The sequence below is a fragment of the Chaetodon auriga genome, chromosome 17 (assembly GCF_051107435.1).
Source record: "Chaetodon auriga isolate fChaAug3 chromosome 17, fChaAug3.hap1, whole genome shotgun sequence".
Lineage (NCBI taxonomy): Eukaryota > Metazoa > Chordata > Actinopteri > Chaetodontiformes > Chaetodontidae > Chaetodon > Chaetodon auriga.
Genome location: NC_135090.1, coordinates 22,285,408 through 22,313,160, shown reverse-complemented (window position 1 = coordinate 22,313,160; position 27,753 = coordinate 22,285,408). Strand labels below are relative to the sequence as shown.

Here is a 27,753-nt window from a genome sequence, read left to right as displayed (position 1 = left end):
TGTCCAACAGGGCATCCGAGGAGGAGGTGTTCCTGGTAGCCATCTTGGATGTGCGGAGTGATTGTTTAGCGAGAAGAATTGACATTTTTTTTTTAGAGAAACAGCCTTTATACTGAATCACTGAAGATTTACCGAAGTGGGGCGACTGAGAGAAGAAATCGGAACTCGGAAAAATCCAGGTAAACTGGTTTTCAGACCCAAAAGTGATGAATTTCTGTGCCTCCCCCCTCCCTTTCTCTCTCTGCCTCTCTCCCCTTTCCAAATTGTGTCTTCCACATCAAATAGCGCAGCCGGTGGGAAACTGAAGCTCTCCACACTGACAACAGACCAACTTGTACTCTGCGTGTTAGCTTAAAACGGAAAAGCGTAACTTCTCGCGCGGAGCCGCGGTGTGGAACTTGCGTCCGGAGTTTGTTTGGAAGTGGATCCGCTCGGATGTTTGAGCCCACAGGCTGTTGCTGGCACTCATGACGCCCGCATTGTTTATAAACATCCCGGCTAACAAATGTTTGTGCCTCGGTGTGAAGGCGCCGCGTGGCTGTTCGGTTTCTCGGCCGGTCCGGCGCTCAGGTTCCAGCAGAAAATGCTCCAGAAACACCGTCAAAGTGTCCTCACTTGGTCCAAACTCAGGGGTTCAACGTGAACGCGTGTTAGCAGGAAAACGGGGGCCTGAGTCCAGATGTGTGCACCTGTCCGGAAAAGTAATGCTAAAGCTAATTTAAGCTAATTAAAGTGGCGTTGATGAACCTGTGATGCATGTTGAGCTCTGCGTTCAGTCACTCTGACTGAAGTTCAGGTTCAGTTTACCTGTGAAAAAATTTGGTTAGAATAATGTTTCTCCAGTGACCGAAATAAACAAAACACCAGACAAACTTTGAATAATCAAGACAAAAACATAAAATATCTCAAGTGTGTGAGTGCAATTGTAGTGTGATACGCTCCTTAATGATATAACTGAATGTTATCAATCACATTGATACCAGGATCAAACGGGGGTGAGTGATATATGAATGAGGTTTTTCACGTTTCTATATATCTTGAAGTATATTTTTAACTTTATTTGGCAGCGACTGTAGAGCAGTGTCGTCCCGGCTGGATTTGACCTGTAGGTGCTGACCAGGCGCCTGGTCCATCAGGACGTCTTGGACAAATTAGTGCATGAAGTTGACAATGTTTGATAATTTTCTTTCCAACAAATCCTACGGCAGAACTAAACTCAGCAACTATTTTGTCCTCCCTCTGTCCTGGTTTTTAACAGTCTGTGTTTTTTTTTTGAGGATTTTCTTTGTCTTTTAACACCAAACAGGGGACAAAAAAAATTAGTTGCTTGTGAAGAAATAAATCCACGTCTTAAAGTCATCTTACTGAACATTAATACTCTACCCGTGTATTTTTATTTGTCTTACTGTTAGCAGAGGCAGAAATCAGTGAGTGATTTCACACCGTGCATCCTGAATCTCAGAAAACAAAGAAAGAGCTTATAGAACATTTTGAAATCAGTGTAAATATACACAGCATCAGCACACTGTAATATTAAACTATTCTATTTCATTTTAAGGTATTTTAAGGACACTAAAGAATATGCAGATTAGACACTGGATTGTCATTTGATGTAGGTTTTATCCATCAAAGAGTAGTGGCTGTCGTCATCTCCTCTTTATGACTGATTGTTGTTTTATCCTCCAGGCAGCAAAATGAAAAGTGAAATTAAACTTAAATTGAAACTCCGTCAAGGACCCCTGATGTTACCGAGGCCGCACAAAGGAAAGATAATGACAACGCTGCGAGCGCGATGGCTGAACGGAGGCTTTTCACTGATGCTTCTGTGACAGATTTCCTTTCGGTCGAAGTCAGAAAAACGTCACTTTCTGCTGCTCCGGTGCGTGTCTGAACTCGATAAGCGGCCCTCCGTTGACCTGCTGCCTGAACGAGGACTCGGCTTTTCATGCTGACCTCCGTCTGATCCAACAAGCATCATTTTAAACTGCTGCTTGTTGGATCAGACTCGCGGTGGAAGGAAAAGTTGAGCTGACCTCCTTCAGAAAAGGTCGTTATTCACGTTTACTGTGAAGAACTTAACCGTTAAACCACCTCAGTGACTGCGTTTACATGCTCACTGATATTCATCTGTTATTCCAGATGCAAACACTGCCCGTTTACAATCAGCTCTGTGACCGACAGTTTGCGAGGCTGCTGTAGAGATGCACACACACAAAGAAAAGCTCATTTCTGGTGGGAAGGAGAAACATCATGAAAGACTTGAATATCAACGGGGTTTTACAGATGTGCAAATATCGCAGCGCCGACCTTTTCAAGACGGTGGTTGGATGAATGAAAGAGGGAGGCTGTGTTTGTTAATCGCAGTATGCACGGCTGCATGTACGTGGGAATAATCACCTTCATTATCCATGAACAACAGCTCAGTGGGAATATTGTCTTTGTTGGAATAATCACAAAGAAAACTAAAGATTTCATGCGTGTAAACATGGTCACTGGTGCATTCAAACAACATGCTGTTAGATGCTGTGAGCCTTACAATTGAAGAAGCTGTTGATCAGGTTCAGTATTGACATGTTGTGGTCGTAGCATCTGCCCTGGTGCATCGAATCAAGCGCTCCCTTTATATTTGGAGGCAAGCTGTCTCTGCTGCACAGACATGTTGGTTCAGGTGAAGCCTCATTACCTGCACCTGTTGGCGGTCTGCAGCTTTAATGGGACTGCATGTAGGAATAGATGCTTTATATTCGGTTACAGCCTCAGTTTGGATTTATTTTAAAGAAGACACTGATTAAATGTGAAGCTCCACTTTGGTTTATTCAGCACAGTGTGAAAACCTGCAGACTCAAGCTTTGGTTATTTATGAAGTATTTAAAGACACCATGAAAATCAAAAATATTTCCAGAAAAAACACTGTTGTCACACATTTCCCACCTGCTCACCTGATTAAAACCTGCTCTGGATTGGAGCATCAGTTAACAGCATCACTGTCACGTCAGGCTAAATGGAAACCTCCACCCTAAAACAATCATTGGGCGGTCAGCGGCCGCTGGCAGCAGGTGATTGATTTCTTGGTCCAGTTTGTTGTTTGGTGACACATATTTGTTATTTCTGTGCTGAACTAGTCAAACATAGTCTGTCACGGTCAGATATTTCCCCCACAGTTTGATTGCAGGACAGGATTCGTCAACTGTAAACGACCATCGAGCTTTGTTGTCAATCCCTAAAAATCAGTGGAAATCATAACGTTGCACGCTAACGTTTAGCTGAGGTGTGAAATCGTCATCGGAGGTCAACCCTGAGCAGGCGGGTGTAGAAAAAGAGGTCACGTTGACAGAGAGGGAGGACGTTTCATTAGTTACAGCTCGTTCCTGCAGGGACGTTTTGGAGGTCAAGCTGCACCTTTGGATCTGGCAGGGATTCAGTGTGTGGCCCAAAGACACTTCAGCAGGGCGGCGAGTTGCTAACGAGGAAGACAACAGCCTTCACGTGTCTCACTGTGTGTCCACAACCCCTCCTCTTTCCCATCATTCACCGCTGCCTCCGTCAGTGCAGTTCAGCAGCGTTTATGGTTTTTAAACATGCACCGTCTCTGTTCAGACAAACCAATAAACACTTTGTTTGCTGTTTTCTGCAGTGAAAGAAGGCATGAAGACATCATCCTAGTCGTCAGTCATGGCCGATAAAAGGAAACTTCAAGGTGAGATTTCTGTGTGTGTGTGTGTGTGTGTGTGTGTGTGTGTGTGTGTGTGTGAGTGAGTGTGTGAGTGAGTGTGTGAGTGTGTGCGTCATCAAACACCTGAGCTGATGCATTTAAGCAGTGGGGTTTCTTGTGGTTTGATCAGGTGCGGCTGGGCGAGGTTTACCAGAGCAGCAGTTCAGAGTAATTTGTGCTGCTGTGATTGGAAAGTCCCCCAGCGGCACCTTTGTGTTAAACTCCACCCGTCTGCCCCACTCAGGGGGTTAAAACAAATGTTAAAAATGGTCATCACACCTGCACTGCCTATGTTCGGTGACATAAAGTGGAAAAAAGCAGCGCGCTGCACTTCACGCCGCTCGGCTAAAAGAGCACCGGGGCTTGTAAACAAAGTCACATGCATCAGAAGTAGCCTGTTTGCCGAGTTGTGTAAGCTGTCATCCTGCCAGGTTAGAGATGTTTGGCTCCAGGGGGAGATAAATCTGATTTTGGTTCCTGTAGCTTCGGCTCAAACGTGGTGGATTTACCTGAGCTCTTCGCCACGTTTCTGCCTTCTCTGCTGCTGGTTGTTGCTTGAACACACAAAGAATCAAAGGAGCAGGATTATTGGTCCAGATTGGCCTCGGTTGATTTTGCTCTATGCTGATTTCTGCTGTCAATCTGTCTTTTTATGCGTTTATGTGGAGCTCCTCCTTATGTGGGGCTGTTTTTGGATTAGTTGTTGTTGCCGCCGGGGTTCACATGTTCTCAAATCAAGTGAACTTTGAGAAATTTTAATGTATTTTTTCTGCTGTTTGCTTCCAGATGATCCAAAATCAAATAATATTCAGTTTAATACAATGTCAGATTGAAGGGAAGCAGCTAGTTCTGACATTGGAGAACCTGGAAGTCCTGACTGAACGATCAGTCGATTATCACAATATTCCTTTTTACTCTTCGATTGATCGACTGACGGATTGATGAATTAATTGTTGCAGACGTGCGGCCTGAAAACATGCAACTACAAACTCTGATTTTCACTGTACATGTGTTTTAGTATTACTCATCATCACAGACAGTGACTGCGGTTTGGATCCTGTTTGACTGGTGTCAGAGAGCTTTGATTGTTCAGCTGGAGAAGCAAACAGTCGTTCCCGTCCAGGTGTTCTTTTACCAGACGATGTCATGTATCGGTACTGCAGTATTGGATGAGAGTTATCCTACCCGTCGCTCTGCTCTGGTTAATGTGGCGCTCTCTTTGTGCACACGGTGACATTGCGTGTTTGCAGACATCTGTGCTGAAGTCTGTTCGTGGTGCTGGCACACTTTCACTCACAGGCTGGATCTGCTGCTCGCTCAGCTTTTCTTTTAGCATTTACACGGCGTGATTGGACCAGTGAAGCTGACGCTGGCTGATGTCTGAACAGCTCACGGTGCTCGAGCGCCGTAACCTGACCCGGACCTTTGTGTGAAGACAGAAACCCGGAGGCTCCGCTGTCCCACAGAAACTTTCCTCGCCATTCGTCACCGCGGCTGAAAACAGTTTTTGGTGATCCTCTGGCAGCGTCGCTTATTCCTTCACGTGCGGCCGTCATCCTAAAAACTAAACCCACACACACCCAAAAACGTCTTCACGGAGAAGAACAGATGAAGCACAAGCAGCAGCTCGGCTTGTCAAATCGTAATGTATTATTACAGAGGAGGTAGACTTTCATCTAAAAATAACGCTCCCGCAGCACTGTCTTAACGTCAAGGCTGCTTAAGGTCAAACTGCAACCAGAGTTTGATCACACAGCTCGGTGGAAGCAAAGTCTGCCCCTCGTCTTCCTCCTCGGCTCTTCATTGGCGATGAAGATGATATCAGAAAGAGCTGCTGCTGTCTTAATGAGACGGGAAGGTTTTCTCACGTCACGGCAGATAAAACAAGCGTCCCCAGTCCTCCCCGTCTCTGCTGCCCACAGCTCCCAGTTCTCCCAGACTTCCTTCACCCTCCTCCTGTATGCTCCATCTCTCCGTCTCTTTTTAGCCCATCAGTCTAAAAACAAATGATATCAAGGACGGCAGCAGCAATAAATAAGATTTTGAGTCAGCACAACTGGTAAAAATTTGACATAATAACTACGAATGAAAACTCAGATCTGAAGCCTGTGAGACGCCGATCTGCAGCCTGATAAACGTCTCCTGATGATCAGTCTCGTGATTCGTTGCTCGTCTGTCTCCCGTCACCAGCAGCTCTTTCCGGGCCGTCGGATTATGAGCTCAGAGGCCCCGAGAGGCAGAACAAGTCGGGATCTTCTGTGATAAACAAGTTTAGGAGGTGTGATGTTGACGTTCTGTTGTTAGCCTCCATGTTTTTCCCATCAAATGTGCAGCAGTTCCTTCAGATTTGACCGAAACCAGCAGGACAAGGACAGAAACTCGCCTTGATGTGGTCCAGTCAGAAATAACAAAAAGACACTAAAAGGAGCTTTTTCCTGTTTACGTTGAATAGAGAACAACTAATCTGTGTCACATGACGAGGGGAAACATAAATCTGGGACATGTTGGTGATAACGAAGCCTAAAGCTCGCCGTGTTTATCTCCTCCCGTCACTCCCTCGTCTGTCCGGCTCTCAGCAGTTTATTAGCACAACGAGCTCTAAAACCAATGCAGTCTGAACTGCAGTAAACTCCACATGAGGGATCTGATGTTCAGCCTCTGCTGAGCGGATCGTCTCACACCTCTGCTCACCTTTTTATGAGATGCATGTTTCATGAGCTGTCTGTGTTTGAGCCTTTGTGTCGTATAGAACAGGATCAGTCCAGCGACACGTGTCACCTTTAAAAAGGTGTGTTCCTGATTTTCACTCCAGATAATCTGCCTCTTCTAACTGGCTCTGCGTGTTCGGACATGTTTCTGCTCATTTTCACACCATTGGTATCGTTTCCTTGTTTCTTTCGTCTCTTCCAGGTGAAATAGATCGATGTCTGAAAAAAGTAGCGGAGGGAGTGGAACAGTTTGAAGACATCTGGCAAAAGGTGAGGACGCGCCGTCGCTGGGACTGCAGCAAACCATTATTCTCATCATCCACTCAGAGATTATCGTTAAAAAATATTCAGTTTTCTGTAAATTTTGTCTGAAAAATGTCAGAAATTAGCTGAAAATTTTCCAGAAAACAGACCAGCAAACATCCACACATGAGCAGCTGGAACCAGAGAATCCCAGCATCAAAGTGATTCAACCATTATGAATTTTGGTGATTGATTCTCAGCTGTTTCCGCCCTAATTGCTGTTATTTGTGTTCTGATTGGAGTAAATTTGGCGGTGGATGATCCGTTTATCTGCCAACATACAGATCCAGATTTGGAGGACGTTAAACTTCTCGCTCTTAACGTCTGCGAGGTTCTTCTTCTGCGGTCCTCGAGAGAAAGCGCAAACATCACGATACAGACAATAAGTGAAGGCAGCGGTTATTAAAACGCTGACAGCAGTGCAGAGGCCCAGAGTGTCGACCTGAAGGGTGTCAGCAAACATCCCAGCTGCCCTTTTCCTCCACTGTATCCTGGATTTATGTCCTGAGTTTGTGGTATTTGCTGGAGTTCAGAGGCTTGTTTAACTGCATCAATCTTCATCTTCTGTCTGTATTATTTTCATTGTGTTTATGCTTATTTTATAACCCATTTTGTCTCATGTTTTCTGTCTTAATGGCGTTCCTTTTGCTGCAGCTACAAACCAAATGTCCCCACAGAGATCATTACTGTCGTCCTCACATGGATTGAGAGCACAAAGCTGAAAGAAGTCGAGCAAACACTTTATCGACTCTCAGACTTCTCACAGGCGACGTTATCGATGCGAACGGTTTATTTTCCAGAGTACGTGTTGAATTCTGAACTTGTCTGTTTCCTCCTCAGCTTCACAATGCAGCCAACGCCAACCAGAAGGAGAAATATGAAGCAGACCTCAAGAAAGAGATTAAAAAGCTACAGGTGAGAGCTGACCCATGTCATCCCATCCCAAAGTCTCATCGCCTGTAAAGCTGCTGCCGCTCTTTTAACGCGCTCCTGCAGCAGCATTAGCAAAATGAGGCCGCTGGTTATCTGTAAATGTAAATGTCCGCCTCACTGCATTGTTGTTTTATTTTCACACGTCCTGTGTTTGCATATCGAGAGCTGATGAGCCTCAGAGAGACTCGGCCAGCTGTCGAAGCGGCTACCTTTACCTCCTACGCGCTGTTGTCGAGAAAACAGAAAGCAGAGCGCGTCCAAAAAGCTGCAGCTCTGTGTGCAAACACCAGCAGCGACCAGAGGACGGTGCAGATGTTCTTTATGTTTCTGATTAATCAGAGCGTCCAGTTTAGCCTCAGAGCTTCATACTGGGAGGTCAAACTGGAACCAGAGGGAGAAGCTTGAGAGGAATTTTGGAAACACATCAAGCTGTTGTAATTCTGCAGCGGTGAAGCCAAAATATGTGAGCATAAAACCGACCCCATGACTTTATTGAGCAGCTGCAGGTCCTGCTGACCGGCCTGTGCGCGCTGAGGCATGCAGAGCGTTAGTTAACCCCTGAAAACACGCCTGGAGAGGTTTTTCAGAAGGAGGAAAGCAAAAGAAAGAGGAGAATTTCACATGATGGGTGCTGACCTTCATTAGCATGTTGCGGCTGAGTGGGTTAATTATTCAGAAACAGCTCAGAGGAACACGAGAAACTCAAGTTTAGACGCCGAAGTTGTTCAAAAATCAAAATTCCACAGCAAGACTGCAGCGAGAAGATTAGATGTATGTCCATGTAACCGAAGAATGTACCTGAGTGACGTCGTGTCAGACCCTTTCACACCTGGTTCAAACATGCAGTCTGTATCTGGATGATGTTTCTCAGACTGAGTTCACGCTGCAACGATTCTTTCCATTATCAATCGATCTGTCTGTATCTCTGATGAGTCACTTCATCTAGAAAATGTCAGGAAATAATGAAGGAACTGTGGATGACATTTCCCTAAAGGGACGTCTTCAGGTGTCTCGCAGATCTTCTCCTTGTGATTGGAGCATTCACAGACGAATCGGTTGATCACTTCATTGATCTCAGCTTCAGGTTACAGCTCGAGCTTCACCTCCTCCAGATGATTTGATGACTGTTCTCAGCGCCCTCTGCGTGGATTTACACCTGGATTAACGTGTGTTTTTTCAGAATCCAGTAAAAATATCCAGATGCAGATTACCTGTTAATACCAGGTGCAAATGGGATCTAATTTCTAGCCAATCAGCAAGCAGCAGATGATAGAGAAGCAGCCAGAGCTGAAGGACAGCGACTGTTTGCTGATCTGAAAGAATGTGTGTGTGTGTGTGTGTGTGTGTGTGTGAATATTAAATATCATCACGGTCAGCCAGAGGCAGCGTGTGCTTCGTCTCTGTTACCATGTGGACCAAACTTCAAGCCAAGCCTGTTTGCTGTGTTTAAACTCCATCTTCACCATCCGTGACTGTAAAGACGCGTCTCTGCACGCGCTCACTGATGTCTCTCCCCCTTCCCCTCCCCCTGCCCCGCTCCCTTCCTCTCCCTCTTCTTCTTCCTCTGGTCCCCCAGCGTCTTCGAGACCAGATCAAGACGTGGGTGGCATCCAACGAGATCAAAGACAAAAGGCAGCTAGTAGAGAACCGCAAACTCATAGAGACGGTGAGTAGGAACGAGCAGAGGTAGGACGTTCACGTTGGTTATAACTCCCCGCAGGACGGCTCTGCTCTGGAGGATGGTTTGCTTTCAACTCTGGAAAGTCTTGAAAAGTCTAAAAAATGTATTTGACAAACTCCAGGTGTTAAAAACGACTGGATTCTGTCAGAGAGAGCAGCTCACCTTAATTTATGAAATGAGCTTTAATGATTTACCAGCACTCAATATTCATATTTCTGAAGTTTTGAAGTTCAGGAAACACTGTTATATATAGACTGTCAATTAGATTCGTCTGCAATGCACTAAACAGAGAAATAAAATGTCTACATATGTGAAACATATACTGTATGTCAGCTGATATTGTTTGCTTCAAGCAGCATTTAAGTCGATTAATGATGATACATAGATGCATGGCATAAAAACCACATAACCTTTAAAGGAAAACTATAAATATATCAATATAAAATTCTGCTTTGTCATTTGAATATTACGTAGGATTCAAAGGTGGCTGCAAAAAGTCACAAGTTTTGTTCTCGGTGGAGGAGCTAAACAGTAACTCACAGTTAAAACAAACATGAAGCCTTCCATAGGAAGCTGTGGGAGCTTCACCCACATCCCAGACTCATGGAGAACGGCAATTATTTCGAAGCAGTCTAAAGAAAAGAAGAACTGGGCTGTTAGCATTAGCAGTGAGAAGATCACACATCTACAGAAAGTCACACTTCAGCTGTAAAAAATGCAGTTAAGATGCAGAAATCATGTCTCAGATCGGCCCTTTAAACGGAGCTCCTGGTGGAGAGCTGCTCTCGTATCAAACACTTTCGTTTCGATCCACATGAGCCTTTGATGAGGGTCATTGAGATGGACTGAATGTGAGCCACCTGCCTGCACAATGAGGAACGGCAGCGACTCGCCGGCTCCCTCCGAGCCTGATGAGCTGCTCTCTGTCCCAGAGCTGCTCTTCAGGACTTCCTGTGGTTTTGCTGGTTGACCTGAAATTACACGTTGGGTCCTGCAGGAAGCGGCCGGGGTTTGATGGAAACGTCTTGACCGAAAAAAGGAACATCACGATCTGTTCAGAGATACAGGATGTGACGAGATGAATGAGTGTTAGCGTTCAGAGCCTCGTCCTCGCCGTCTTTCAGGTCTTGGACATGTGTGAACGCAGGCGGGGTGTTAAAATCACTGCTGTGGTTTTCAGTGACAGACAGTATGTGGTCTCGTCCTGAGTCCTCTTCTGCAAAGCTTCCATTTGTTATTGCTCAGTCCTCCATCGTTGTTTAGATCCTTTAAGAACTTCTTCTTTGTGTCTTTTTGTGTGTTTGCTTGCAGCAAATGGAGCGGTTCAAAATAGTGGAAAGAGAAACCAAGACCAAGGCGTACTCGAAAGAAGGCTTGGGTCTGGCCCAAAAGGTGGACCCGGCCCAAAAGGAGAAGGAGGAGGTCGGCACGTGGCTAACGGTCAGTTTACTTATCGAGCGTGTTTAAAGACAACAAACCTAAGTGAACAGAGGCCAGGACCAGGAAGACCTGGTCTCTCGGTTCAGGGAGGACCTGGTCTCTCGGTTCAGGGAGGACCTGGTCTCTCAGTTCAGGGAGGACCTGGTCTCTCGGTTCAGGGAGGACCTGGTCTCTCATGGTAATCTCAAAGATCTGAAGGATTCACTCGTCGTTTTTCATTCTGTCTCCTCCAGAATACGATCGACACGTTGAACATGCAGGTGGACCAGTTTGAGAGTGAAGTGGAGTCTCTTTCAGTCCAGACGAGAAAGAAGAAAGGCGACAAGGAGGTCAGTGTGTTCTGCTCTCCGTCTGGTTTGGTCCTCCCAGTTCTTCTTCTCTGTTTATAGCCGACACAGTTGGGCCGGGCAGTCGGCCCTCGGCCTCGAAGCCGTCCTCTCTTCTTTTATGTCCTCTCGTCTCTCTGGTGGAGAGGTCACGTAGAGTGCCTCCATTTATCTTCTGCATCTGGCTGACGAGGATAACCTCGCTGACCAGCTCTTCCACGTTCTCACTCGCTTCCTCTCCAGGGGCCTCATTTATAGAAAGCGCTCTTTGACTTCGTCCTTTGGCGACCGGGCGGTCGTTTCAGAGAGCGTGAGCTCAGGCAGCTCCTGTGTATCTCGTGCCTGCAGTGCTGGAAAAATTCACCTTTTGTTATGTGACTGCAAACATTTGCAGCCGATTCTTTTTGGCATCACTTTCTCTGTTATCGCTTGTGTTTGTTATAAGGAGCTTTCATAAATGTGACCCAGAGGAGTTTATTTTTGTCTGTTGCCTGTGCGGTTAGCTCCGCTGGCCAAACGCGTAGGACCGCGCTTCTCTGGGGGATCTTCTAAGATATGTAGCTCTGAAGCACTGACATGGCTTTCTGGTGTCCAGGCTCCAAAATGACCAACCGTCAACAGCAAAAACAAGAAGAAGAAAAAAAGACTCTGTGGAAGGAATTTCCTGAGGCGACAGCATTCACAGGCCTGTCACCTTTTAGTTTTAACCAAACCACACGAGTCCTGATTGGTTCCCCGTCTAGGGTGAAATATGCAGCGTGGACACGTTTGCATGAAAAGATGAGGTTTGTGGCTGCGCATGCACAGCGTTTATACCGCACCTCTCTGTGCTGCTGTCACCGCTGAGCGTCACACAAACAGAGGGAGGCACTGAATTTAAAGGTGGAGCGAAAGTCCACAGAGAGCGAAGTCAGAGAACTGCGTCGAACACTTTCTGCTAACAAACCACAGCGCATCATACAGCGGAGCTAACGCGGACACGTATTGTTCACATATGCTGACACGTGCAGTTGCAGTGAGGGAAAAGAGGAAAATTTCCAGTAAAAACAAGCTGACTCTGTTCTCTGTTCTAATAATTTTGGCCAGTAAAATTGTTAATCAGCCTGCAGAGCGTGAAGCAAATAGTGAAATTTGAGATGAGCTTCAAAGGCTTGGAAAAAAAAGAGTAAAACTGTTTTTCACAGCAACATATTTTATAAATGAGGAGTTTTTTTCTGTCCCTGGACTCCTGCTGCCATGAGAGGTGTTTCAGCTCCCAGTGTTTTTATTGTTTAACTTTAAAGCAGCATCAGTAAGAGTCGTGGCTGAATGCTTCACCGGCTCGGTCTGGATGAAAAGCTCGTGACTGTGATCGAAAGTCCTGAACCGGTGAGAAACAAACCTGTGGAGTTTGTTTGAGAGGAGCTTTTCTGGATTTGAGCTGCAGTGCCAGGTGTTTTAAATAGATCCTCATAAAACCTTTAAATGGCGTTTGAGCCAGCGTGAGTCCGTACATTGAGTTCCATACTTTCCTTCATGTCTTCACCCGCTGCCTCAGTAAGAGTTCACCTGTAGCCTCTGCAGCCTGGACGCACTCAGCACAGAGCAGCATTAATATGTATTGTGTTGAAACACGTTAATAAGCTCCACTCTGCTGCCTCCACTAATGCAGCCCAACAGCACACATCTTAAGTGTTCTGCCGGCGTGTTTCAGCGACCGTGATGTTTTTAAAAATCACATCCGTCCAGCCGGAGATCCTCAGACTTCCACGTTCGCTCTGTTTCTGTTTATCAGGGTTTTAGCCAAAAGAGACTTCAACACGCGTGTAGTTGTGTCCATTAACCCGCCCGGAACACCTTTTAAAACATGAAAAATAAGTGCTGGAGAACATGCATGAATTAATTGTGGATGAGAAGGATTAAATATTGAAGTGAGATGTGGTGCTGGGCCATAAAGTGCACATACAGCAGCACCTCCTGCCCTCCAGCTGCTCTGCCCTTCATCGGTTTGCTTTTACCTTTAAATGTTAACATGTTTTTCTCTTTACGTTGTTTTAAGGTGTGTTTCCTTGATATTTCAGTGAATAATTGATCAAACTTGTTGTGCTTTGTGTTGGAATAAGGCGGCTATTTCCCCAGCATGTTAAAGATGACCCTATTCAAACCAAATGTGACAATAAAAACGGTGTAAAGCATCTGACTCAACACAGCCTGAGATTCAGGCTGATTACTGTCTTTTACTGGCAGCAGCTCTGAGAAACTTGTGTGAATGGAGTAAAAATTCGCTGAGGCTTAAACAGGATGTTTTCATGTCGCTGTTATTCAAGAGGAACCAAAAGGTTGTCGACTTTGCGGCTTTAATAATACGTCTCGCCGTGTTCTCGCTGTGCAGAAGCAGGACCGCATCGAGGAGCTGAAGAAGTTCATCGAGAAGCATCGGTACCACATCCGGATGCTGGAGACCATTCTGAGGATGCTGGACAACGACTCGGTGCAGGTGGACGCCATCAGGAAGATCAAGGTTCGCTCGTGTCTTCAGGAAACAAAGCGTTCAGAGCTTTCTGGGCCTGACGAGGAGTTAACGTTTCTGTGATGATTCATAATGAATTAACTGCACTGTCACACTTTAATGGATAATCAGAGACACATTGACTGAGTCAGGGGGGAAGAAGGACATCCAGCATTTCTTTGCAGTGTAACATGTTCATGTGCTGTATAAGTGAATGCACCTGTTGTCTCTCTTTCATGTGTTCCGTCCTCGTGAAGGACGACGTGGAGTATTATCTCGACTCGTCACAGGATCCAGACTTTGAGGAGAACGAGTTTCTGTACGATGACCTGGACCTGGAAGACATCCGTAAGTACACAGGCAGCTGGGGTCTGCAGGGAGGGGAAATATCGCCTCACACGAGGCTCGTCTCCCGGCTCCTGCTGAGGAGGAAGCAGTTCATCGCTGAGTCTGCAGTACAGTTAAAGATGTAGCCAGCGTACATTTTTAAAAAGCCTCCGAAAAAATGAACAGTTTCAGGAAGTGGTAGGAAGTCAGCGGAGCAGTAACCCGCCGAACCAGCCGTCAGTACTCTGACACGTTAATGCTGTTCCTCCGCTGAACTCCTCTCCCTCTGTCTCTGCTCCCTGCAGCTCAGACGCTGGTCGCCACCTCCCCGCCGGGACACTCGCACCTGGAGGACGAGATCTTCCAGCACTCCAGTAGCACACCCACCTCCACCACCTCGTCCTCACCCATCCCCCCCTCGCCTGCCACTTGCACTACGGTAAAAATAACTAAAACCGAACCCAGAAGTCCTTAAAACCTGTTTCCAGGTCACAACATTTAGGCAACGTGTTAAATTTGGTGTCACAAGACTTTTCTTGCAGTTATAATCATTTGGACTCGACTGGTTTCGCTGTTTGATCTGAAAAAGTAGGAATGCCTTTGATTTTCCACTGAAAACAAACAATCTTCCTGGTTATTTTATCTCTTGGCTGATGGTGGTAATGATGTCATTTTGGTAATTCTGGAGAAGTAAGCCTTCACATCCAGTCAAGTCAGGTCGGTATCTAAAATGTAAATGTGAGATAATTGCCTGTGGATCTGCTTTGTGGCGCCCTGCTATCTGCTCTTATTGTTCTGCTCTATTGTCATTATATCATCTGTTCCCTCCACCCACATGCAGTTTGTAGTGAGAGTAGTTATTATAGGTCTGATGTGTCTGAATAGGAGGCGTGCTTCTGTTAAACGCTGCTGACATCAAGTCCTACTCGAGCATGAAAGGAAATGTAAAGGATGGGATGGAGGAGGCGCTGATTCCTCTTTAACTTTTAATTGTCATGGGGAAGTTTCTGGAAATGGTTTCACTGGTGAGGGGAGCTGGTCAGCCTTCCCAAACTGGCAGAAGTTCAGGTTCAGTCCCCGAAACAAGCACCTCTGAAGATTTGTGAGTTCAATGGGAATTCTGCTTGTCTTTCAGGAGAACTCAGAGGACGACAAGAAGAGGGGACGTTCGACGGACAGCGAAGTCAGTCAGGTGAGGCTGAAGACGCTCTCGACGTCAGGGAAGTCTCTGCCCGATGAGTCCTGTGATCAAGTCCTGACACTCATTTATTATTAGTTACCAACATTTCTCAGTCACGTGCTTCAGCGCCTCCGTTCAGGGGACGGCTGAGACCTTTTGTTCTGGGCTGTTCGTCCATCCGTCTGTCCGTCACGCTGACACAGACGTCCACTCAGACTCAAGGATGAACTGATTACATTTGGTGATCAAAAGTTTTTAATCCGTCAGTTATGACAAACTTTCAAATGTCTCACAGGATGAATGAAGTGATTTTATATGCAAAGTCTGTTTTTTAGTAGAATAATTTTTTTTGGACAGTTTTATACTAACAGAGTTTTCTCATGTCTTCTCACTTCTTTCCAGTCACCTGTGAAGAACGGAAACCCCTCCTCCTCGTTATCCTCTTCCTCCTCCTCCTCTTCCTCCTCCTCCTCCTCCTCCTCCTCTTCTTCTTCCTCCGTCTCGGGACTGACCTCATCCTCACTGGTCTCTATGGCGACCATCGCTGGGGGAGGAGGCAGCGGCTCTGGGGGCAACAGTCATCACGGCAGCTCGGGGGGTCTCCTCTCCAACACTTCGGCTGGCAGCTACAGCAACGTCACCCAGCAGCAGCCACACCCGTCAGCACAGCAACAGCAGGCCAAAAACTTAGTTAGCTCCCCCTCCTCTGCTCCCATCTCCAACTCCATCACCTCCACCATCAGCCACCTGGTCTCCTCCACCTCTTCTCCCCCCAACGCCAGCACACAGGGGCTCTTCACTTCAAACGCTCAGCCCCAGGTTCTGTCGGCGCCCCCGCCCACCTCCAACAGCCTGGGCCTCAGCCTGGGCCTCTCGCTGGGGAAAGGCGGCATGTCCGGCTCCATCACCACCAGCCCGATGTCCGGGAGCCTGGGCCTGTCAGGGATGCCGGCGTCCCTGAGCACCATGGCGAGCCTCCTCTCCAGCTCCACCCCGGCACCCTACGCTCAGGCAGCCGCCTCGGGCGCGGTCGGCTCCGGCCTGCCGGGCTCTCTGGGTGGCGTCCTCACCACCACGACCAACAGCGGGCTGGGCTCCATCGGCAGCGGGAGCATCACAGTCGGCGGGCCGACGTCCTCGACCGTAGGTCTCCTGGGCTCGGTGCCGGGGGTGACCAGCATCGGCTCCGGGATTCTGGGTTTGAGTTCTGGCCAGTCGGGGGTGCAGGGGTCTTCCCTGGTGTCCCTGAGCCCAGTCGGAGGTTTAGCGCCGGGTAGCGGAGTAGGAGTCATCGGGAGCAACGGAGGCAGCTCGGGATCAGTGGGGAGCGGAGTGGTGGGAGGAAACTCGTCGCTCTCCATCAGGCCGCCGAGCCAACAGAAGCAGAATGGTAGCACCAGTGAGTATCTGATGTCAGCAACGTCGTCGGCGCCTGAATCGCCGCCTCCTTGACATTTATTTTAGCTGCGTTTCCTCTGTTTGCCCTTTTGACCTCACAGGTTACAGTGCTGTGGTCGCAGACAGCACAACAGACTCCGCCCTGATCAGTGCCAGCCAATCACAAAGCAGCCAACCCCCATCCATGACCTCTACAGCCAATCAGCCGTGAGTATGATGGAGCAGGTTGTGTAGAATTATGGGAACATGGAAGAAAATGTGTGTTTTGGCTTCATTGCAGAGACTCTGTGGCATCAAATCAGTTAAACAAAATAGAAAGAATGGAATTCCCTTGAAGTTTTCCTTGTCCCCTTTCCTTCCCCAGTAAGGACACTGGTCCCAGTTTACTGGGCTCTTTGAGTTTGTCCTCCAGCTCTCCGTCGCCGGCCTTCTACAGCGAAGCTAAAACGGTGAGCGGCAGCAGCCTGCTGAACGGGCCGCTGTCCTACTCGCAGTCCTCCGACGTCATCAAGGTGAGAATAAGACGACGCGCTCGGGCCTGTTTACACCTGGATACTTAATCTGGATTAGGACGTCTGATCTGCGGCCTCTGTTTTGACACCTGGTATCAGAGTTCGACATGAATTGTTACTTGCTCACTCACAGGATCTCAGCTTCCAGCATTATTTCAAAGATGATTACTTTCACCGTCCTCCAAACATTCAGGGACCTCACTCACATGATGCAGCCATATTTCAAAGTTCACAAAACATCACAAAATCCTCCATAAACTCACCAAACACACACCTTACCGGTGGATTCAGGATGTGGCGATCGGCTGTTTTAATCAGAGAGTCTGTAGACACAGTGTGGTGTGATTCTCTTTATAAAGAGAACTTAATATCCTAAATCTCCACAGACTGTTAATTTGCATCCAAACGCACTCAAAACTGTTTCTGCTTCCGCTGTGATTTAATTAACGCTGCCAACAGTGAAGTCCAAGTGGGGATTATTATGGTCTCACTGTGACTGTTTTCTAGTTCAGGCAAATTATCTCAGACGCTGCGAACAGATTTTGACAAACTGAAGAGAATAATGAAAAACGTAGAATGTGGTGTTTGTTCTGCGGCTTCGGTCACCTTCAGCTGACCTCTGAGGAAACATCTGAGATCACACTCAGCGCCTCACTCGTTCAACAGTGAAACCGCTGTGAAATTACACTGAAATCTGCAGCGTTTTTGAGATAAATCCCGACTGTCTGACAGTATTTATGCTGGCTATGGAAAGCATTCAGACCCCATCACTTTGCTGTGTTACAGAATTAATTTAAAATGGATTAAATTGACTTTTTTGGCAATTCATTCCACATATAATCACCCATGAATCACGTCTGATCGGTTCGCCACAGGTGAACTCTCATGGAGATAAATCACGATTGGTCAAGCTGAAGCAGCTCTGACGGTTAATTTTGCTGCTACATGGCCAAAAGTATGCGGACACCTTCGCCTCACAGCCTCGCGTGAGTGTTGAACGCCTCATTGTAAAACCACGAGGCATTCATCTGCCTCCGCTCAGCCAGCATCATGAGGTCCAGCCTGATGCTGCTGACGAGGTCTCGCTCGCAGCCGCTGCTCCAGTTCATCTCTAGGCGGTCGGAGCACGTCTCCTTCATGTCACAGGGGTCTGAAATCCCCCCTCAGCCGCCTGATGTCACGGAGGCGGCGGGTGCAAACAGACAGAAAGTGAAGCCGAAGTCATTTCCATGACAGCGTTATCACTGGTGCGGGAACTGGAGTTGCTCCGTCGGGGCAGGAGCGATAACCACACACACACGTCCGGCAGAATCTGTTTTCCCATGAGTCTCCTTGTCTGTCCTCATCAGCCCCAGGAGCCTCTGAGCAGCCTGAAGTCCATGGCCGAGCGAGCAGCACTCAGCTCAGGGATGGAGGGAGACGTGCCCTCCCTGCACCTCACCCCAGGTAACACACACACACACACACACACACACCTCAGTAAAAGGAGATAGAGGGTTGCCACAGAGCAGAAATAGAAAAGCTGTAGTTTAATGGAACAAAATGTCATCTCACCTCCCACTCTCAGCCTCCTCTGAACAAAAACTGCTGATGATATTATCATCCCTGACTCAACTTCTCTCTCTTTGTCTCTCTGACTTCAAACCCTGAATCCCTCCCCCCTTCTGCGCATCCTCATCCTCGAATTTCCTTCGCCATCACCCGTTCATCTGTCTCTGCCGCTTTCTCGCCCCTCACTTTAATTCTGTCTCCTGTCTCTCTTCAGACATCTTCCCCAGCAGCACTACGGCCCCCTCCGGCCCCCCGTCAGCACCTCAGCCCTCGCTGTCAGAGGTCAGCATCCCCCCGTCGTTGGGGGTCTGCCCACTGGGGCCGGTTCCCCTGTCCAAAGACCAGCTGTACCAACAGGCCATGGAGGAGGCGGCGTGGACGCACATGCCCCACCCGTCCGACTCCGAGAGGATCAGGTGCAGTGAAACTTTGTACTTCCTCCAGTACTTTCTTCCACTACATCTCAGAGGCAAATACTGCACTTTTTACTCCACTACATTTATCTGTCAGCATGAGTGACTCAACTCTTTTCATACATTACGATGTATTATTATGGAGAAACTTACTCAGCACGTCACAGCACACCAGTGAAGTGTTTCTTATTGTCAAAGTTCAACGCAACATCTTGTATGTGGGGATATTTTGGATTTTACACAGATGCCAAAGGTTATCTTAAGGGCATTAACAACTGATCTGCAAGCTGTGTAAGAGACGTGTGCCAGTGGAGGACGTGCAGATTGTCCATTTATGCTTTTACTCCATAAAAAAAAAATCTAGTTCAAAATCAATCACACTGATCTTCTGTGCTAATCTGTGAAAATGAGTAGAAATGAAACAAGACAAAAGAGCCTGAATCACTGATCTAACCAGGCGAAAAAAAGGTTTTTTTTGTATTTGATTGTTGGATTTCCGGCGTTTGTCGAAGCTTTTAGCGTGTTCAGATTTAGAAGAGCTTCAGCAGCTTTTGTTTGTCGTCTCACTTAAATCAAACGTCCACAAAACTAATCAGCCGCAGCACACGCTTATTTATACAAGGAATAATGTGGCATTTTATCAGCATGCAGCGATGTAGCATACCTACACACACACACACACACACACACACACACAGGCACAATTAGAGAACAGATTATACTGGTTTTCTATCTACAGTGCAGTCTGCCCACACAGGTACAATTGACATTTAAATCCAAACACTCAAACCCTCTTGTCCTACAGTACCTGTTGTGTTTTACAGTCAGAGGAGACACACACACACACACACACACACACACACACACACACACCTGCAGGGATTTCTACTGTGTTTAAAACAGCAGTAATAAACATCATCTATGCAGCACTTTGAAAAGCAAAGTTAGATGCTGCATGCAAAGCTACGAGCTTACTGCAACGTTCAAGTGCAGTCAGACAAAATAATACAGAGTGGTGATGGCGTTAAAAAAGGGTTTTTTAAAAAGATAAAGACGGGTTTTAAGAAGTGATTCAGTAGATCTCAGATCCTCAGGCTGGGAGCTCTGGAGCCGAGCCCCGTCTGCAGATCTGAGGCGGCTCGGGGGGAAGCAGAAGTTCAGCCGTATCACTGGGAGCTGAACCGTGAGGTGCTTTCAAGGTAATCAGTAAAATCTCGAAATCGATTCTAAAACTGAAGAGAGGCTGAAACCGAGCCGAGACGATCGTCTTCTGCTGTTTGTTCAACAAGAGCGTGACCTCAACAGCTGAGTGAAACACACCAGAGGAAAGTCTGTTTCTTAATAATTCATCTACAGCGTGCGCGCGCACACACACACACACACACACACACACACACACACACACGAGTTATTACACAGCCACAGTGAGCAGTAACAGGAGGAGTGTGTTAGTCAGACACTAACTCACCAGGAGTGTCCTCAGTCTCAAACTTCCTGCCTGTTAGTGGGACATGATGAGTATTTTTGGTACTCACTGACCCGGCTAACATCGAAACAGCCTGATGGAAACAGAAAGGACAAACTGGGTTTGTCTAAAAATACATGGTTTGGATGGAAAAGTACGTCTGGACTGATTTTCCTATTTTTCCTGCCATCAGGGAGGCAGATCGGTCAATTGATCAGACTAATGGATGAGTTAATTAGTCTGAAAAGAGGTTAATCAAAAGCCTTTTTGTCTGTCACGATGCAGAGCTGCTGCAGTTCACCTGGCTGATGTTCAGGAGTGGCTTCAGATGAGCAGATTGTTCTGTTTTACTTCAGATCAGAGCCAGTGTGTCGACTCTGCTTCTCTGTAGGCTTTATCATTTTTAAATCATGTAGTTTTAATGATCTGTTTCTGTTTCCTCATGATAAATCTGTAAGGTCACACCTTGATCACTCTTGAATCCAGCAGATACAGAATGTTCAAGTGGAACTCGAGTTTGCAAATCCCGTGTGAAGAAGACGTGAAAAGATGTAAAAAGCGTTTGGAGCTCCAGAGGGAGCTGTGTGAAAACTGCCTCGAGTGATGTCACTTGAGTCAGCGCCAATCAGGGCTGAAGACGACAAGTTTGAAATCTGATAGATCTGCTCCGTGTCTCTGCTACAGGCTAGCTTAGCTGCTATTAGCATAGCACGCACACATCTCCGACCAAACTGTTGGTGGTTGTGTTGCATTGTGGGTAATCTAGGAGCCAGGTTTTCACTTAGAAGAAGAATATGTGGAACGAAAAAGACGATATCTCTGGTTCTGCTGCATCTAATTTGATCCTTTTAAGTGTCCAGCGTGTCGGACAGCGTTACAGGATGAAAATGCTAAGAACTCTTTTAATGTTTGACGCGTCAGTGTTAGCCAGCGTTTTCAGTGGTGTAACTAATCAAAGAGTTAATTAACTCTTTATTTATCCCACTAACGCTCCCTCCGTGTGGTCCTTACAGGCAGTACCTGATGAGGAACCCGTGCCCCACCCTGCCTTTCCACCACCAGGTGCCACCACCCCACTCCGACACTGTAGAGTTTTACCAGAGGCTTTCCACAGAAACGCTCTTCTTCATCTTTTACTACCTGGAGGTAGGCTGCTGTCGAGGGTCTGATCACGACACGAAAACACAACTTTCTGTGTTGTGCAGGAAACTGGTCAAACGTGGCTCATCGTCTTAGCTGATGTGTTCCTTCTAATGAAACTCTTCTCTCGCTCGTCTCCTCTGCAGGGCACTAAGGCCCAGTATCTGGCAGCCAAAGCCCTGAAGAAGCAGTCGTGGCGGTTCCACACAAAGTACATGATGTGGTTCCAGAGGCACGAAGAACCCAAGACCATCACTGATGAGTTTGAGCAGGTCGGCGTCGCGTCTTCAACCTCTTGTGGAGAATATTTGATGTGACGTTATGCTACAAATCCATCATGCTCATCTTTAAATCTGTCCCACTTTGTCTTGAAACAACGCTTTTAATTCTTCTTTTTCAGGGAACCTACATTTACTTCGACTATGAGAAATGGGGCCAGCGGAAGAAGGAAGGTTTCACGTTTGAGTACCGGTACCTAGAAGACCGAGACCTCCAGTGACCTGCGGCAAGACAGACAGACAGACAGACGAATGGACATTCGAGGAAGTGAGAGAGAGGGACAGACGGACGAGAGAGCAAGCAAATGAGGAACGGTGGTCCACCTGCTGACATTCCTGGGTTTGATCTCAGCTCGTTGGGGAAAGGAGATGTTCGGGCTGGAGGGGGGCCTGACCGCCCACCCTCGCCTCATCGTCCTCACCTCGGCAGTGATTACGCCTCCCACCCTGTCATCCCTCTTCCTCCTCCTCCTCCTCCTCCTCCTCCATCATCAGACCTCTCACTTCCATCTTTTCCTGAACTGGAACTCTCTCTAAAACAACAGCAGATAAGACACAAAAATCTCACCTAATCTTCAGACTATCATGTGTTTCCCCTCTGTGTTATCTGTTATGTTGGCTTTAAAAACTTTTGCTTATATTTGCCCCTAACGAACCAAAGATAATTGGTTGATCCCACAGTGCAGCCTCTGTCCCCTTTCTCAACAGATGTAAGGAAAATCTAAAGAGGGTGCAAGTCAGAAGCCTCAACAACCAACCACACGCTAAATCTGTGTCGCGTCAGTGCTAGAACACCTCCTACGACCTGTGGTACGCAGCAGGGATGCAGCAGCAGAGCAGGAATCAGGTGAAACGTGTCACTTTAGTGACCTGTAACCTGCAGCCGACCAGTAAGAACCTGCAGGGTTTATTTCTAAGTGTGTGTCAGGTACAGAAGAGGAGCAATAAATCCTCCGTTCATGAAGGTCATAATGTTCAGTCTAACTAAAATAACATTAACACGTGTCCACAATGATCATGCAGGTCGGTCAGCAGCTCACTGAGCAGCAGCACCTTCATGACGGGAGGATTTATTGTATTAGACCAGGTTAGTTTTACCAAGGTAAACAGAACGTAAACAGTCGGTTTATACAAATACACGACGAGGCAGCAAAACACCTGAGCACCTTTAAAGGCACAGGTCGTTAACCTCTAAACGAATCGGCCACAAGCTGAATGAGGTTTCATGTGAGACTCAGGTGAAAAAACCTTCGCTGTGACGCCTCTGTTGGCTGGTTAATATGAACTCATCTGCCAGAAAACAGGAGCTAAGTAATGTTCTCCTGCCCTGCTGCTGCTGCTGCTGCTACAACAAGGGCTTGTTGAGCTTCATGGCCTCTCAAACTGACCCCTGAACAGTAAACCTGCCTCAGGTGTGCAGAGGCTCTGCTTCGACCTGACCTGACGGCTGTGGACGTTAACACCACCCAGCCGTCTGTTCACCGGGGTGGAAAACAACACCTGCCCAGTGTGGGTAAACGCTGGTCGTAGGTGGCACCACAGGCCTCTCTCGCACTTAACCGTCTTTCAGAGGTCCTGGTGTTGTATTCTTGTTCATTTTGTGAATCCACCAGCCGCTGTGGTCTAAAAATATCCTGCCCTGCCTACTCCCATCTAGCCACAGTGGAGGAGTGTGACAGCGCACCCAGTGAGGTGTTGGTAGTAGCTGTCTTTTACCTGGTGGGCAGTGTTATATCACAGTTTGCTTTGGAAACACTTTTAGAGGAAAGGGACCATCAGAATACATTTCCGAATTTCATTTAACATTCTCCGTTTGGCCTCCGAGCGTTCACGTGTGGCTCGGTGGTTCACCTTGTCTCTCTGAATTAAAGGGTCAGTTCACTGAAATCAGAGAAAAAACAAACCTGTTCCTAATTCTTCCCTCGTGGCATCGAGTCATTCATGTAGTTTGGTTTTATTTGCACGTTTTGGAGGTGTTGGAGATTTCACGGACTTTCATATCTGGTGCTCGCAACATTAAAAAACAGCAACTCGTTACTCTGGAAAACCCACAGGTCTCACTTTTTGACAGTTTTCACTGAATCTAAAAATAGAAAACTGCTCCCACTGATGTCTGTGGATCATTCAGAGACGTAGCTTTTAATGTGTTTTCAGTGTTTTATGGAGCACAAACTGAACTCCATTTACCTCCACTGTGCTGAGGTTGATATCCAGACAGTCCTCGAGCTCGAGCTCCCACCAAAAGAGCCAAATAAACTCACCCTGGATGGTTTATTTGATATCCAGATGTCCAAAGTCTGTTGTAGTTTGGAGTGAAACCATCTAAAATCAGTCATCAGCTGAACTGGACGTCACCTTATTATTTACGCCGCTCTCGTGCTGTGGAGGATTGTTAGCTTTATTAGCATTTCCATGCTTCCATAAATACACATTTAAAGCAACAGCTTGACATTTTGGAAAATGCGATTTTTTTCTTGTGAGTTAGAGGAGTAGATCGATTCCACTCACATGACCTCCAGCCAGCAGCCGTTAGCTTAGCTTAGCATAAAGCGTGGAAACATGGAAACAGCTAGCCTGGCAGAATTAGCTCCACAAATTAACCAGGCAGACTGATGTGTAAAGACAACAGCTTGAGGTTTCACTGGAGGTTATGTGTCGGACTGTTTCTTGATTGGGAGCAGTCACTTCCTGGTTGCTGGTTGCCCGGTAACCTGATGGAGACTGCTCGCAGACAAAACTCCCTGTAAAGCCACAAATTGTTGTTGTAACAGTTTGGAGCCAACATTTCCAGTCTTTGTGCTAAGCTAAGCTAACCAGCTGCTGGCTGTGGCATCAGTGTTCACGTTTGTTAATTAATTGGTAAAATGACGCCTCATCCACTGAGAGTCTCAGACCTGGACCAATCAGAGCAGAGCTGTCTGCGTGAAAGAAGCCATCAGAGTACGACCGTTAGCGGAACATTAGCGGGAAAACGTGGTTTCAGTGAACTGATCGCCGAACACAGAACGCTCCAGCAGGGATCGTTGTGAGTGTCGTGGGTGTTGGATGCTACCAGCAGCTGGATGGACAGTTTGTTAGTCTCCCACCAGCCTCCCTCCTCCTCTTCCTCCTCCTCCTCTTCCTCCTCCTCTTCTCTGTGCTGAAGAGCACAAACTGAGCAACACCAGCACTGCTGCCCACATCTCCTCTGTCCTCCAGCTCTCTGCTCCATGTTTACACACTGCAGGGTTCGAATGAGCCGACTGGGCCCACAGTAAACACTCACACTGCCCAGTTCTTACTACCAACAAGTCCTGGTTTTAGCTTTTCCCACAGCCTGCATCCTGAACTCTGCCGCCAACACACAGCAGCTTCTTCTGTCCTTCTTTTTTATAACCCAAACACTCGGCTTCCCTCTGCTCCTCTCTCTCAGCCGGCCAGCTCCCCCCTCCTCTCTTCATGCCAGGTAGATATTTCCTTTATTTCTCAGGAAGTATTTGATAGATCATTTTATGAGGAAATGTATCCGCCAGCAGCTCCCGTCACCACAGCACAACGACGACGAAATAATCCTCCCCGACAGATTCGTACCAAAATTGGAATTTTTATTTGTTTGATTTGGGAAGCTCACGAGCGTTTCCCCTCGCTTTACCCGCCAGTGGCCCTTTTCATTTCACTAAAAAGCTTTTTTAAAATACCAATATTGTCCTCCAATGTTTGGAGCAGCACCTGGAAGAGAGACCATCTTTATATTTTGTATTTGTTGGATTAATCGTAGTAGATTGTATATTATTTCTTCTTTTGTCGGAGATGGGGAAAACATTTTAAAACCCAGAGGAGAACGAGGACCCCTGTTCTTTTTAAAGATCAGACACTTCTCAACAGGAGTGCGGGGTGTTTTTATAGCCAAACGACCGACTGACCGACCGACTGATCGACAGACAGACAGACAAACAACTCTACACGTATTCACTTGACTGACAGTCCTGCTTTTAACCTTTTGTTTACTTTGTTTTGACAAGAGGAAGAGATGAGAGGTCAATCCACGAGCCCAAATGTGAAACTCTCTCTGCCCCTTGACAAAGTGTTGTACAGACTGTCACTCTTCAAACCTCTCCTTTGTTTTTTGTTTATTTGTTGTTGTTGTCGTCAGACAGCATGGAGTAATGACACTTGCAAAGTGGCGCTGAAAAAGTAAATAATGACATAACCATGAATAAAGGATTGTAAAATATTAATAAAAGAGTTACTTTTCAGAAAACTGGACTTTGTGTGGTGGTTTGTATTTTGAACAGTTTCACATTAACACAATAAAAACATATAAACAACATAAAAACAGAGGCAGCGTTCATGGATTAGAAACAAGAGACACCTGGAAACATCAGATTTGTATCAGATATGAGGCATCTGTAGCTGCAAAGAGTCATTAATATGAGGATGAGTCAAAAATGAAAGCTTGTGCATCTTCTGAAAGAAGAGGAATTCAATTTTGTCCAAATGTTTCACGACTAAAACATAACGTGTTATCGAGGACCAGAGCAGCTGGCTTTGCACGTGTCAAACTTTATGTAACTCCCAGTGTTTTCAGAAAATCCTCAAATGTCTGGACTGACGGCAGCTGTTGTGGGTTTCAGATCAGTAAACTCTGAAGGGAGAAGCTTGGTATTAACCCTGAGATGTGGGTGCTAAGAAGCGCTGCGTCGGTGACCCGCAGAGTCTAAAGACGTGAAAGTGTCTGAACGCTCAGACAAACATCTGCATTAATGTGACCACAACAAAACTGAGAAACAAAGGCAGCAGGATGTTCACTGCGATGAACGACGGCGGTCTCTGAAAACTGACTTTCATCACGTTCAGGAGTCAATTAAAACCAAAGGCTGCCTGGAAATCAACTCCTCACTCATTCACAGCTGCTCTGCTTTAAAGGGCAGCAGCGACGTGAACTATGTGATGCACCAGTGAGGTTTTTTCAGGCCTTTATCGTCGTCCATCAGCAGACAAACACAGCAGCCTGTTTATGGACAGCAGCGGTCCTAATGCTGCTCCACCTCTGCGGCAGCCATTACTGCTGCGCCTGTCACTTCGCCGGTGAACAGCGTGGCGACATTATGTGCCACTGTATGGAACAATAAAGCTTTAATGAAGCTGTAGAGGGAGAGGCTGGGATGTACCCATTAGCCGCAGCTGTGCTTGGATCAAGGTTGATGTTCCTCTTATTCACAGTCTCCGTCTTTGTTGCTCTTTGGCTCTTTTCTGCAGCCTGACATCACCTGTCAGCAGAGGTGGAAATTTACATTCGATTTTCATTGATTAAATATCGAACAGTTTGGACGAATTTGAATTTCACGGAAAGCTTCTCCAATAAAAGACATGTTAACTTCATCAATTATGTACCCATCCGACACCTTAAAGTAACCTGGACCTGCTCCAGCAGTAAAAGGCTGTTATGAATTAGTCATGTGAGACTCATTAAAAAACCTTTTTTCATACTGACTGCTCTTACTTTGGAAAGTTCAAGCACACGTCTGTGATACGTGTTGACACACTTCACTTAAAGCAGCAGTAAAAGAAGAACTCACAGATTTCACCTGAGAAAAGTCAAAGTCACGCACTCAAAATCTTACTTCAGTAATAGTAATAATATAAACTTCATGTCTATCCTGAAGTATTTGATCCTTCAGAGGCGCGTGGAGGTCAAACTATTTCCTGGCATGTACGGAAGCCTGCATGGCGTTTTCTCCTGGAGGGCAGAGCATCACGTTGTCTCTCTGATTATTTTCTAACCTTCATCATCACAGAGATGTTACTCTTCCTCACACGGTGACACATTCACACCTGCCATTTTTCCCCAGAACACTCAGCACTTTCCTCTGTTGTCCTCTGTGTGGCCTCTTCACAGCTACCAGGAGTTAACGGTGT

The 27,753-nt window shown here is 46.7% G+C and overlaps 1 protein-coding gene across 1 annotated transcript; it reads left to right on the top strand.

The window, feature by feature from the left end:
* The first annotated feature begins 35 nt into the window (after nt 1-35).
* Nucleotides 36-26,087, top strand: LOC143335220 (CCR4-NOT transcription complex subunit 3-like). The gene is made up of 19 exons (XM_076754485.1): nt 36-179; nt 3,635-3,697; nt 6,623-6,690; nt 7,564-7,638; nt 9,233-9,322; nt 10,649-10,777; nt 11,011-11,106; nt 13,475-13,603; nt 13,849-13,939; nt 14,224-14,357; nt 15,054-15,110; nt 15,501-16,497; nt 16,598-16,703; nt 16,861-17,008; nt 18,358-18,454; nt 18,774-18,975; nt 21,451-21,583; nt 21,724-21,849; nt 21,978-26,087. The coding sequence occupies exons 2-19, from the start codon at nt 3,673-3,675 to the stop codon at nt 22,074-22,076; spliced, it is 2,802 nt and encodes a 933-aa protein (XP_076610600.1). The 5' UTR covers nt 36-179; nt 3,635-3,672; the 3' UTR covers nt 22,077-26,087.
* The last annotated feature ends 1,666 nt before the right edge of the window (nt 26,088-27,753 follow it).

Coding starts and splice junctions, on each gene's coding strand:
- LOC143335220 (XM_076754485.1), top strand. CDS start 3,673: ATGGCCGATAAAAGGAAACTTCAAG. Junction 6,691..7,563: donor TTGAAGACATCTGGCAAAAG/GTGAGGACGCGC, acceptor TTTCCTCCTCAG/CTTCACAATGCAGCCAACGC. Junction 18,976..21,450: donor TCCGACTCCGAGAGGATCAG/GTGCAGTGAAAC, acceptor TGGTCCTTACAG/GCAGTACCTGATGAGGAACC.